Source organism: Dermacentor variabilis, chromosome 7 (genome assembly GCF_050947875.1).
Source record: "Dermacentor variabilis isolate Ectoservices chromosome 7, ASM5094787v1, whole genome shotgun sequence".
Taxonomy (NCBI): Eukaryota; Metazoa; Arthropoda; class Arachnida; order Ixodida; family Ixodidae; genus Dermacentor; species Dermacentor variabilis.
Window position 1 is genome coordinate 67,674,875 of NC_134574.1, and position 13,936 is coordinate 67,688,810.

The window sequence follows — 13,936 nt, forward strand, 5'->3', positions numbered from 1 at the left end:
CATCGAAAGCGAGAGTTTCCAGCTCTGGGACTTTCTTATAATGCATCTGAGGCGGTTACTCTGCAAACAAGCATCCTTTCAACCAAAGCATTAACACTTATTTTTGCCATAAAATATTGGGGGCTGCGAGGAGTTACGGAGTCATCCGTCGGAAGCGCCTCCCAATTGCGTAGTATGAGGGATCACGCGGCGCGCTCCTCATAGGTTTCGCTTACGGCGCTCAATAAGAACACCACGCGGCAGCCCTCCTGGACATTTATGTAGGTGCTCTCAAAACGAAGGAAGTTTTTGACTGTCGATATAATAATCTTCGGCAAACTGAAAGCACAGAATCGTTTACAGACGCTATCTCTTTACCGAATACGTTCAGTGAACGCCACTGCGCACGATCGCCGCGATGGAATCTCCCGAACCGCGGCTTCTTGCGTGAAAGGTAGCCAAACGCCGAGTTAAGCTATGTGGAATATGTTCTTATAGTGGGCTGTATAATGAAATGGGGCATTACAGTGAAGCTTCAGTGCAGCGAACGCACGGGTTCGCAGCGACCGACTGCGCGCGTCTCCATGCATGTCCGCGCGCAAACGTTTTGCTTTCGCTGTGAGCGCGTTTTCGCACCGTGCCGTGTGCTTTAGGCCACAGCATATGAGCATTTGACAGCACACTAGCAACCGTTGTTTCGTGGACGCTATCAGAACTGTTCAAAAATAATTTCGTTATAGACTTCGACGCCTACGGCGACTAGCTGTGATGTGCCGTCGCGACGACTCTTCTTTCTTCTTCTAAATTATTGGACGTTTCAATATTATTTCTCAAATTGAGTCGCACTGTAATTTATCGGTCCTCTCAGCGTGCGATTTCCTTTTGCTTATTTTTCGCAATCCAGTTCATTAATTCATAACACAAACATGACAATATATGCCATGCCTTTTTTTTAATGCACTTCTTAGCGCTCCCATTCCATTCCAGTGAACTTGCCAGAATCCAGTATCAACAAGTTCATAGACCTAATAAAGCGTCATGACATTAGCCGGCAAGCGGGCGAGCGTCTCAGGGCGCGTTTTCTGCTACTCACCGAACATCGCGCAGTCCCGGCGCCGTAGCAGAAATCTTACTCGTGTCTGTGCTTGCTGCATACCCGAGTTGTAGCCGATGACTGTCTACCGGTTCTAACTTTCGCCAGCCAAGCTTCACGCAGCTCCTTGCCCTAGCTGCGGCTACGTGTGAATAAGTTTGATATCGGGCTTCGTTGCGTATGTCCGCGGCATTGCGGCACCGAGCAGTCGCCTACCATGCTGCACGCCTCCAAAGACAGCCGCTACCTATTACAGTACTTTCACGTTGTCAAGGCGGTAAAGCCTCACCACTTAATCAGAACCACGGCGCAAGTGCGACTTTAAACTTTAAATTCATTTTCAGCTCGCTTCGGTGCTTCCGAAGCAGCCGACGCGGCCGCTGCGTCCACATGATCCCTCATGCCACGTCACGCCGACGGTGGCGCCAGGTTTTCCAGTAGTGGAGCTCGCCCCCAATAGGATAGGCACAAGCATTCATAAAGCCGTACTACTACACACTGACTGCATAGCACAGTGAATGTTAACGTATAAAAGCCATAAAAACGTGATGCTAAGCTATAGTTACACAACTATTTCTGCACGATTTGGGTGCATACTCGCCTAGGCGTAGAAGGAAGTGATCTTGCGGCACTGGCCGATTCAGATGGGGGCCTTAGAGGCCCGGGCCCCCATGAGAATGCCAGCATTTTAGCAGCACTCACAAAACTAAGCATGCATGCTAAGCAAGCTTCTCTATGCATATATTGAAGCCCCCCCCCCCTCTTCCTCCTTTTGGAGGCTGCCTAGAATCCACCTCTGGCTCGCGGATCAGCAAGTGGCATCCATTACTTATAGAGGCCTTGAAAGTGGAGCTTTTGTTTCATTGATGCAGCCAAAAATATTCTGCGATAAAATGATGAGAAGCTATTGGCAAGACACATGTGATAGCAAAAGTCGAGTGATCAGAGCAAAAGGCAAGATAAACGTGAGTGTAATGAAACACGAACAGTCATATGCGAGGGTTTAACGAACTTGAAATGCACACGGAAAGGAGGAATACCTCCCTGGCTTACGTTTGCTAACTCTAGTGCTCTGTTTATAATTTGAAGTGCCGGTTGGACTGGAGGTGCATGGAAAAACAGCAAATGAAGCTGCACAGGGAAGTATGGGGGTTGGGGCACCCATCGAAGTGCCTGTAGGAGGCGCAGAGTGAGAACTGCTTAGAGATAAGACTTCGAAAAGTGAAGTAGAATCGATGGGCGGTTGAGTTACGTTCCTGGATATAGAGAATACCGAATCACAGTGGAGAGGAAAATAACCAGGAACCTATCGCAGCGGAGAGCAGCCACGTACTGGCTGAATCATGGATACAAGTGTGGATTGCGCCGTGCGTAGTCTGCTGGGCTACACGCATTTACGCATGCGTGCATGGAGCTTCTTCTGTGATGTAGCACAGTCACAAATGCTGGTCTGCATTTTTTGTAAATGCATTTAACCTTGCGCGTTCGTCTTTGCACTGTAGTAAGCATCAGTGAGTACTCACATCGAGTGTGCGACGTGTGACCGTCACCACCCTCTGTTTACCACAATCGTACCAATCTTATTGTCGCTTTGTGTTTAAAGTACACCGCAGAGGGCGTATTTGACTCTTCTTAATCAAGTGGTCACAGCTATACGTGAACGCTGCACTTTAGCGACTTGTCGCAATGTGTTTATCACTCCGCAATTTGCGATACCAAACGTTAATGAGATGACACGCAGCAAGAAAAAGAACTAAAAAAGAGAGAAAAAGAAAAAAGCTTGTTAGCATTCACTCGCATCATGTCACATTTATTACGATAAGTGCATGCATTATTAATTGCAATGATCGCATAACTTTCGCAGTGGTTACGCGACGGCTTGAGATGTTCTTATAAAATGTTGTTTTGATGTCATGAGAGTGAAGTTATTTTGATTCACAAGTAAATCATAGGCTTTTGCATTTTGACTCGCTGCTACAAAAGAAAAGCTAAAATAGGGTATCTTTATGACGATCACGTGTGACAGGCAGTCTCTAGACGCAGCACGTAACATTCAGTTGAAAGGCAAGTACTATATAATTTCCTTTCGCTCCTTAGTGTGGGGTTAGCTTGACGGAAATTATAGGACAGTATTAGCTGAAATAAAACCTAATGATTTCAGCCTCTCCAATAAATGCAACTTTATGCGTAACCATGCAAGCAGAGCTTTGTGCATGCTTAAATAAGAATGTCGCAGTATTGCGCGAAAGTTGAAGCACTGATTGCGATAGCAAATTTGATAGCTATAGGCATTAAGGATACTAGTTTTATCGGTCATATGAATTGTGATAAACATTTACTTACTAAGTAAGTTTATGACCATGGTGCCACGTGCGCACAGGCAAACATGAACACATCTCACTCGGTTACCGCGGACACTCTCTGTGAAAACTCTTGGGTAAGAGCGAATTGCCCTTGGTGCTGCCTCTCGTTCCAATGCGAACTAAGCGGCAGAACACAGCCCACACGAAGCTGTCAGTCCTCGGCACACTTATATAGATTTCAAGACAGCGCCCATGCGGCCGGATTTAGCCGCGCCACACGCAACCATCGCCAGAGTCTGAAGGTTGACAATGGTGCTCGTGGTCACCTAACCTGTGCCATATACGACACAGCCGGCATAAAGAGTTGTCTCTTGTTCAATGGGCAAAACTGCCCATCGATACGCAGAAGTGTCCATACACCTCTACATTTCTCTAGAAAGGCCGGGGAATCTGAGTGACACTGAAGACTCTTAAGCCGTCTGCTTCTTGAGATGCGCTCCTTGAACCTACGTCGACCCCTCCGTCACCTCTAACACCGCCATCTTGAACATGCACTGCGCCTCTGGAAAGTGTGAATGGGAGACTATGATGGCATAGACAACTAGCACGTGTACTTATCTTTCATCGAGTGACTGCATTTAACCGTCTCCCAAATGCTATCGCTCAGCGCAGGACGCACCTGCATGTACCGCAAGTCTTTGGAATGTTATCGGTGGTTCTATCCGCTGTCTGGTAACAGAAACCGAAACTTGCGTAATACGGCTGCATATATGTATGACGCGAATTGTGTAGTTCTTTCTGGTAGAGACGTGAGCACCAGCGATTTCTCTGGAACGTTCCTTGACTCATGTATAAAAGCCGACGCGCTTGACCCGTAGATCCGATTTCTGACGATCGTGATCGACTGCGTTTGCCGCTTTAGTTGTGGTTTCATAGTCCCTTGATTTTGTAGGCACAAGTTCACCGAATAAAACTTAGTTTCATAGCTTTCCTGCTGTGTTCTTGACGGTCACTACAATGTGACACAATGTGTTTTTCATACCCTGGCGAAGTTCTAGCCTGCACCGATCCCTAAGGCACATAACAGCAAAGCTGCGACGAGGGAACGATGGAAGTGGGATGCTTGTTGCTATGCGACGCTGATAAGATTGTCCATAAAGTTCAGCCCATCTGAAAAGTCCCAAAAGAGTTGGCAATGGCCCCGACACAAGTAGGAAAGAAAAACAAAATAAGTTGTCACCTAAGGTGTAGATTATCAGGCCCTTCTGCTGACAGAGGTTCAATGGCACTATCAGACACTTTTATTGCGATAGCAATTTAAACACCGCAGGCACATTTCTGCAGTCGGCGTCGCCGTGAGGTTTCATATAAAGTTCAAGGGCGATAAAACCCTCGCCGCGCGCCGTATGCTGTATATGCGAGTGAAAGCGTGCGAAGGCGAGTCAACAATCGCGGCTCAATCTTGCACACGTCAAGGAGGGAAGCGGGGAGGACGTGCGCTGTATTCCGATGCTCGCGTGGCTCTGGGAGACCCAGGCGGCCGTGCGCGCCCGCTCGGGCCGCTGTATTTTGAAAGCTGTCTGTGATGGGGACAGAGTCCGCTGCGTGCCGTTTTCACAGCTTAGTTCATATTGATGCGAGATGCAGCACGAAGGTCACTTTGCTCGCTGCTGCTGCCCCGCCTCACTTCAGCGCTTGGACAGCGAGTTTCCGCAGTCATCGAGCGAGAAGTGTTCGTGTTTGCTTGTGCACGCATGACATCATGCATGCTTGGTAATTTAGTTACTGTGCCTGTGTTTACGATTTTATGCAGCCGATAAAACTATCCTTACTTCGTGTAGCTGTCCACTAATTTGCTAGCAGGCGAAACTGCAACTTTCTTTTATCGACGAATCCAACACGACGGGAGACAAGAACTTGCCTTCCTGCATACCTGCTGTAAAGTGCCTGGTATGAGGCAAAGACTGCTTTGCATTGAAAATGTTGTTGCAGAAACCATCGAGCATGATCGCCAACGTAAACGAATAACTTACACTTACCAAAGATTAAATGTAGATACTAGAAATAGTAGTTGTGAAGCGTACTGCTGGTTTTGATGATGACGGCGCAAATTACAGTTGATATGTTTTGCTAGACAACAACACTGCAGCTTGTGGCAACAATGGAATGACGACGATAGAGGTGACAGCACAATGACGACGTTGCCCCACTACTCGGTTGCACCAGGGCATGTGCAGCTCTAGCTGACCATGAAAATGGGCGAAAGAGTCAAAGAAAGCTATACACTGTAAAACAACGGCAGTTTTCACACCATGCAAATCTCGCCATGCCTTGGAAAGATTTTCCACAGGTTCTAGACACTGCGTGGTAAGGCTTATATGCAAGGTTTGTAAGAGAGGTAGTGCCTGAATACTGTGGCAGGAAGACCAATTAGAAAAGAATGCCTTTCTGGATCTCAATGGGCCAAGGCAGAAAAATGTAGTGGCCTGGTCGAGAATTTGAACTTGAGAGCGAGCATAAGAAGTTGGTCTTCTGCTTGCGCTCCATGCCACATTCGCAGTACGCCAAGTTGGTGCCTAAAAGAAGTGCAACATTTTGCGTAGCATTTACCTAGGCCACTAACTGTTTGCTCCACAAAAAAGCAGCTGAAGATAAGTCGACATGTGCATAAGTTTCTCATGCTAAATCTCGTGGAGATGTCAAGAAAACTGACTAGCTGCAACCACTTGCTCTGGCGATTGCAGGTTCTGTAAATAATGTTCAGATTTTCTATGCGCTACAAACAACCATATATCATCACGTGTACTCAGGCCGCGCCTTAGCTGCTATAAAGAGTCTGACAACATGACACAATTCATGAAATTTTATGCACTCTCTGTACGAAAGTAACATATTTATGCAGCATACAGTAAAAAGAAAAAAAAGACGCATTTGTATTTACAGCAATAGCACTGAAATGTGACAAACTTTTGTTGAATACCAACAAGACATGCAGTGGCAGTCAAATCATGAGAAGTCAACACACACTGCAGAGTGCAGGTGCAAAAGGAAACTGATGGTTCCAATCAGCATTTCCTTGCTTTCTCTTACACTCCAGAACATAGTCCTTTTCGCAAACCTAATTCGCTTAAGCACAGTGTATGCGCTGACACGACCATGCTCTTCCTGCACGTGTCTACGCTGCACACCCTTCAGGTGCAACTTTGCCACAAAGTGATAATCGGTGTGAACCTTCTAATCATTCGGTTTTTTTACACCGAGTGATCAATGCATCCAGCCGCGACTGCTACGTGTACCTTCGCATTTCGCACCTAAGAACCTGGCAACCTATACTGGGTACTACATACCTAGGTACCCGACTCCTAGGATACCTGGCACCTAGGTCCGTAAGTACCGATACCTAGGGACCTAGGCTCCTGCCATTAAAATACTAGGCATGCCACAGTGAAACAAATGCACACGTCGACGATTTTGTGTGGCGAAAATACACTCTAAAGGGTGATAATTGTGAAGAGTGCCATGCTCAGGAAAATTCTACCCTAGATATGACTCAAAACTGTGCAGAGCTTTCTAGTCACAACTTCTCGGTGATCGCCGAGCGTGATGGTCACTGCAATTTCAGGGTGCACACTTTTACCCTCGCCAGACGTGATGAAGCTTGTGCCAGTCAAAGTCGGCAAGCTCTAATAGTGCAATTCATTTACAGGACCACTTTCACCCTAAGTTTGCAAGAGCGCAGCTGACACAAGTCACTCACGGGCAACTCAAAACTTAGCTCATCGTAGGATGCTGGAGTTGATGGCAAAAGAACAAACAAAAAAACAAAGCAGCTTGCGACACTTGCGAGCAGTCCATATGCCAGCCTGTGGCAACAGCACAGATCTTGGTGGGAATCTCACACTTTTGTTCAAAGTATTGCAATCCATAATTCACCGGCGCTAATAAACAAAAAGAGACAGCAAAACACACGTGGGATGACTGCCCCATGTGTTTTCTCTCATACTTGCATATATCACTACACAAATCACAGCTCAAAGACCCTTACCTCGCTCTTGCCCAGATACAGCTCTGGCTACACCTGGTGTACTCTCAACAGCTTATCAATCTGTTTGTATAACTACACGGTAAAAGCACAGTCACAAATTTGGACACACTCTGGCAAACCTCACCTGAGTTTTTCTTTGTAAACTCTTTTACAAATGAATGGCATCCCCACCAAATACTCGCAAGCACAGCAGGCCACAGTCACCACAAAGGCTTATTTGTTTTTAGCACTGTTAAATTACGAGTCGCAGCATTTGTACCAATAAGCCCAGCTTTGTTGTTCAAGTGCTATACCATGCAAACTCCTCGTAAGGTGCGAACCTGAAAAGGACGTCGCACGGAACTGCATCTACCGAAACCCTGAGCCACAGGCTATTGCCATTTCTGCACAGACCATTTCATGCTCTCTTTGTGCATGCTTCAGTGTCATGATTCGTAAGAGTGTGAAGAATCCTGCTAAACTAATCAAAGTGAACACTAAAGGTACTATACATGCTAAAGCACCACGAACTGGTCATTTTGATGTACTGCACATATACTTACGCCATGCTCCCTTGAACAGACTATAAGCAAGTGTCCTTGGCCTCGTCTACTGCCTTGTGCAAACTGGCTATGTTTATCTTTATCAATTTTGCAACTAGCTCTGAATGGCTAACTCTTCGATGCGGAGGTGCTCTCGTATATGTCAGCTATAATTGTATGCATGCTTGACCTGTTTCTTGCCCACAGCGGCAACAAATCTTCCTACTTTAATGAAAGCAGCTACTATACATCGGCTGGGGTGCCCCTGAAACATTCCACAATTTGGTCTTCAGGAGAAAAAAAAATTTGCTTCATGAACACCCACAAAGAGACAATCAACAGCGACAACAATTGAATGTAGAAACCAAATAACATGAGCTCACTAGCGTGACCAGCACAAAGATTCAAAATCAAAGTGTCGTAGTGAGAAAATGGCTAGAATAAAAGACATGGCACTCATTCCAAGATTGACGAGGCTGCATCTCGATAACTGCGAGCAAAAGTCTTTTTTGCAGCAAAAACAACTTGCCTCAAGGCTTTTTTTTTTTTAAAGAACTGAGAATGATGGTAAGTCAGGGAATGTGTTTCCCGGCATCTGAGTTCCTTATTAACAACAAAAGAAGCAAAAAATAAAGTGCTGCGCTATCTTTGTGGCCAACAATTAGGTACTACACGAACTAAAAAGCAGTGCTTCTTACATGCTAGCAAATTGCATCAGATTGTCCACCACAGCGTGCAGAAAACAAAACCCGACAGACCAATGTAACGGCAACACAATTTGCTATAATTACGCCACAGCTGACACCTGTGCGTTTCACTCCCACGATAAAGGCTTCCCACCTTTGAAACTCAAAATGCTCAAGCCACAACACTCGAATCTCAGACACCGCCAGAGAAAGAAAAGCTTGGGCTTGTCAAAATGCTAGCGTTCAGTCCACGGCGCTGTGAAAATTTCTTGTGACAAACAAACTGAAAGCAATGGCTAAACGTCTCCACGTGGATCACAGCCCAACAAATTGTACGTCTCTTTTGCCCCAGCGAACCTTCGTAATTTACATCTCACCGAGGTAGACCACGAAATCCCACTCGCTTTTTCATCAGGCACCAGTGTCAAATCATCACATTTCTGTGAGCTCGAAACAGACGACCAAGCGCTGCAGCCAAGCATGCCAGCATGGCCGCCTGGTCGCTCAACACAGCAGCAGCACATCTGTCGAACTCTAGTTCTGCCGTTGCGGGCGTCCCAAACTGGTTGCCACCATGGCACGGCCGCGAGAGAACGGTCCTGATGAACGGAGTCACACAGTCATCACATGGCCACAGTCTGGCCACACTCACAATTGTCCTGGACGTTTTCGTGGGCTACATCAAGGCGGGCTTGTTGCTCCGGAGTCGCACTCCTGTAGCATGATGCTGGGCATGTCGCACAGGGCTTAGCTACCTGAAATTGCCATCAGTGAGGCTGAGTCAGGCGAGGCATTCTTGTTTACTTTCTTAATATCTCTGCTCCGTGGCAGAGCATTGTGCATACAACAAATTTTGTCTGTTGTGATACAAATGCGCTATCGAATGAAGAATATAGTGTTTTATTTCAAGGCTTGCACTTGCAAGGGGAAAAATAAGCCCTTCAGTCTCACCCTCCATAGTAGAGTTGTCGTTCGTTCTTTTTTGAACTTTTTTTCTTTTGTGCTGAAATAAACTTGAATACAATAAGTGAGCTACACAAGAACTTGGGTGCTCCGGCTGCACTTGGTGGCCTTCCAGAAGCTGATTAACTGGCAGGTGCATTGCGAGACCACCTTCATGAGTGTGGACGCTCTCCTGTCAGTTCTCAATTGAATTCCTGTGAGCTCCTACTAATTCACGGTTCCACTGGACTTCCAAGTGCCACAAGGGGTTGTCACCCGACGTATCTTCAGATGCTTAAAAGCTGGTGCCAGAATATTAAAAATGTTGTAAATACCTGCATACAATGCGAGGTTTGTCTTTGGATTTTAGCTACTTGAACTAACATTTCATTTTCGAGATCCTAATGACTTTAGGCGCTTAGCTGACAGGCTGATTTGAGGTCTCACTCAAAAATCGAACCCACTGCCATCTTTATCAGTAGTAAAATGAGCATTTTTCAATGTGCGAGCATCTTTATTCATGGCTGCCTCAGGGCAGTGAAACTTTCCATGAATGGCTGCACGACACAGCATTGAAGAAATTGTTAAAACTCCTGACAAAGTCGCTGCCATCTGCCGGTGAAATGCCCACTTGTTGCAAAATTCACTGCAGTGTTATCCAAAAGCAACAGCCGAGGTACAAATGCTAGAACCAATAGAGCTAAACAAAAGTAAACTAAAGGAATTTTGACAAGAACAAAGTATAATAATAACTAAATTAGTTTCTGTGCAACAATCAAGTAACTGATAATTCAGGCTACGAGTGAAAGCAGTAATCAATCACCGGCTGCCAAGTCAGGCATAGCTTCAACTTAGCTGAGAAATTAGGCCTGCAGTTAGGCTTCAGTTAAAGCTAAGTTGGCTCAAATGACTCAAGCACACTCAAGGAAGCCGACGAGCAAACGAGTTCCGAAGAGCAGTCTTTGCATCTTGTTTTTTTTTTTTTTTCTGGCATAGCTAGGACCTGCCACAGAGGCTGAAAACAAGGAGGTTTGTGTCAGGAATATTTCTCGATCAGCGTATGTCATTTAAGTATTTCTTATTGTCTTCCAATATCTGCAGGTTAGGTATTGTCTTTGATAGCACCAGAACTGCCCCTTATCATGATGCTTACAGTGATGCTCACATTATATAAGAGCTATTATGGTATGCCTGCAACATTGTAGTTTTTACTTTTATAAAGGATGATAAGACTATCGCACACAACCTATAAAAAACTAAGTTGATGTTGTCTGTCATGAAACTTACTTCCATGTACATATATATCATTACAACATTTTCTTGCAAACAGATTCAGCATGACATATGGACAGACTGTTGCGCGAGCCCATATTTAAGTGGCTTCGGCACTGAATGAAATTCCTAAATGTTCCTGGCGAGGCATTCCCGAGGCTCTTGGCCAAGTATGGCAGCATGCGCTTGTTCGAATTTGCTGGTCCCACGGTCAGCGAGCATTTTCACGGACTTTCCTAATGCCTTCCTCACTGTTGTTCGTCACCAATCATCAGCAAGGAATCTCTCCCGGTTTCCCAGGCCCCTCCTCAGCACAATATGAAGCATCAGCCTGAATTTTCCCACACCAAACTCCAGGTATATCCTCGGGTTTTCATTTAGCGGAAAGCACTTTCCTCCAAAGCAATTTCACACCATAAACTGTCTTTCCTAAAGTCTCTCTCACAGGACTGCCCGACACACAAACACTTGCACACACACACGCACACACGCACATGTATAGTCACCCGGCTTTCCAAGCCTCGGACCCCATTCAACACTTTTTCAACTAGCAACTGGGGGGCATTCCAAGAGCTTTCAACCACAAAACAGCTCCACCCCTCCCAGGGAGAAAAGCTTCTTCCTGCACAACCAGATGCAAACGATGCTCCAACCTCCCCAACTCCGAAAGAATCAAGCCTTCAAGGGAGAAGGGAGCGCATGTTTTCAGGAGCCTAAACCTTGCCGCCTTTGAGGCCGCTCTGCAAAAATCCCTTCCACACAGTGCAACCACGCAGAAGTCCGCACCACAGCAGCTCTCGCACTCTCCATTTCCATCATCGCAGCGAGGAACTGTCACCAGAATGGCAACGGCACGAGCGAGGCGAGCCAGCGGCACAGGGCCACGTGGAACAGCGTCGACATGATGAAGAAGGCATGCACGAGCACAATCCAGACGATGTTGAAGTCGACGCGCAGGGGCGTCTCGCGCAGAGGAGCGAGGCTCTTGCCGCCGTCTTCCCCGCTGCCCTGGTGGAGCCGCCCCGGGAAGCGCCCCGTGCGGTAGAAAATGTCCAAGAGGTCCTCCTTCTCCGCCCACCGGTCGTACAGCCATTTTGTGAGGGCCTGAAGAACGAATGGAAATTACAGGTACATAGCACTTAAATCTAGACAAGGAAGTAAAACAATAAACAGGCATTCCACAAGCAATGCAAATACCGATCTTCATGACAGCACCACAGCCAAGTCTAGAAAGGCACATTTAAGACATTTTTGTGGCATTGACAGTAAAACTTTATTGTGAAGACACAGGTTATAACAATGTAATCGCCACTTTCCTGGAAATTCCCATATAGGCCAAGCAATGAAGCAAAAACTTCCTTTAAACACCTTCCTTTAAGCATTGTTACCCGCCAGATCTTGGCAGCGAAGAGTATTGCTTGTAACTCGTCCGATTCAGCAGTTTTAATGCTCCTGGAGCTGTTCATGACTACCTTGCAACTTGCCATACGGGCTATGCTGCTGATATGGCAGCCACGCACGCACTCTGACCCTCTCCTGTATTGCGTGCACACAGCACACAACACTGTGGCCAAAGGGCTTGGTCGTTGCTATATGCTAATGGAGACAGAGCCCTGCAAGCCTCCAATTCAGTGCAACGTCTGTCGCTGCAAGCCACCACAGAGAAATGCCTTTTTGTTGCTTAGAGTTGGGCATTTTGTTTCACACACATTCACAAACGTTTTACAAAATCATAAACCTGCAGCACTCCCGCTGGTACGCACACTAAATACTGCAAGGACCCGTTTTGCTGCTGCTTGTGCGTGCACGGCGTCAGCAAAGATTGATTAGCCGTGACAACTCGATTGGAGAATGCGGTCAACTCTCTCACAAAAGTGCAGTGTAAAGTAATCTTTCACGGTTCCTTGTTGAGTATAAAAGGCTTTTTTCCATTAGCTTACTCAGTAGTTACTAAGAGCACCCTTCTTGCTTTTGTCCAACCCCTTCTTGGGTGGACAACTTTTTAGACAAAGTTCATACGGCTTGCCCATCAGCTTCGTTATATAACGAGGCTTCATTGCACTTATATAGATGGCAAAGTGTTTATTGAACCTTTACTCGACCTTTCGAAAATACTCCACGTTTCATTCATAATACATGAACGAAAACCTACAAATCTGCTGAACACTGTTAAAAATGGCTGTAACTGATCATAACTAAAGCTATATATAAGTAATATAACTATAACGTAACTATAACTATTTATACTAGAATGCACGAAAATGAATTCACTCTTCACTAAAAGCACACTAAAGAAGTAGGGCAATCTGCTAGATCTAGGAAAAGTTCACCGAAGTGGCAAGAGAGTTGAATGCATTGCATCATGCGCTATGGAGGTAATCACAACACAGTCGCCGACCGATACATCAGACTCGACAGGGACCGCCAACACGTCCAAACAATGGCGAGTCCGACACACCGGATTCGCCTCAAGTGCTTTTATTCCACAAATGGCCAAAAGAGGTGCACTGTATTCTCGAACCGTCACTTTTGGGGATATCTTCAATTTCGCATGACCAGTGCGTGCCTGCGATCGACGGTGCACTCGGAACAGTGCCAAGCACGCCATCTTTGATTTCACCAGCACAAGACACATCGGCATCTACCAGTGATGGCATTCCTGGTACAATGCCAAGCACGCTACCTTATCACAGTGCGAGACCGCCGGCACCCATTGACACGCTCAGTGCTAGTCCCACAAAATGTAGCGAGATTGAAAGTACCTTCGAAAGCATCGTCAAAAATGTGGCCCACGTTTGCCAACATGTTGCCACGTGCACTTTGGCCTGCAGTCAGTGGCTCCAATTTTCTAGCAGTGCCTTTTATGGTATTCCTTCTCGCACTTTTCACACTTTGTCAGTGGTCAGAGCAATGTTCTGCATGTGTTATCAACAGATCAGCCAGCCATGAACAGTAGACAATAAGAGTGGCACAGAACTGAGCAGAAGGTATCGCTACGAAATTGCGGCCCGTATCTCAACCTGTTGCTATGCTGTCTCCACAGATAAATGAATGTACAGTCAATTCATGCACCAAATCTTCACCAGCGACTGCTA

General features: G+C 46.2%; 1 protein-coding gene across 4 annotated transcripts in view; it reads right to left on the reverse strand.

The window, feature by feature from the left end:
• Positions 1 to 6,223: 6,223 nt before the first annotated feature.
• LOC142587498 (acyl-CoA:lysophosphatidylglycerol acyltransferase 1-like) overlaps positions 6,224 to 13,936 on the reverse strand; it is a 150,942-nt gene continuing 143,229 nt past the window's right edge. For 3 of the 4 annotated variants that reach the window (XM_075698552.1, XM_075698556.1, XM_075698555.1), the window contains exon 7: positions 6,224 to 11,945. In XM_075698552.1, the coding sequence (XP_075554667.1) occupies positions 11,676 to 11,945 (270 nt within the window). In that variant the 3' untranslated portion in view covers positions 6,224 to 11,675. The remainder of the gene's footprint in view (positions 11,946 to 13,936) is intronic. The other variant, XM_075698553.1, reaches the window with a different exon arrangement.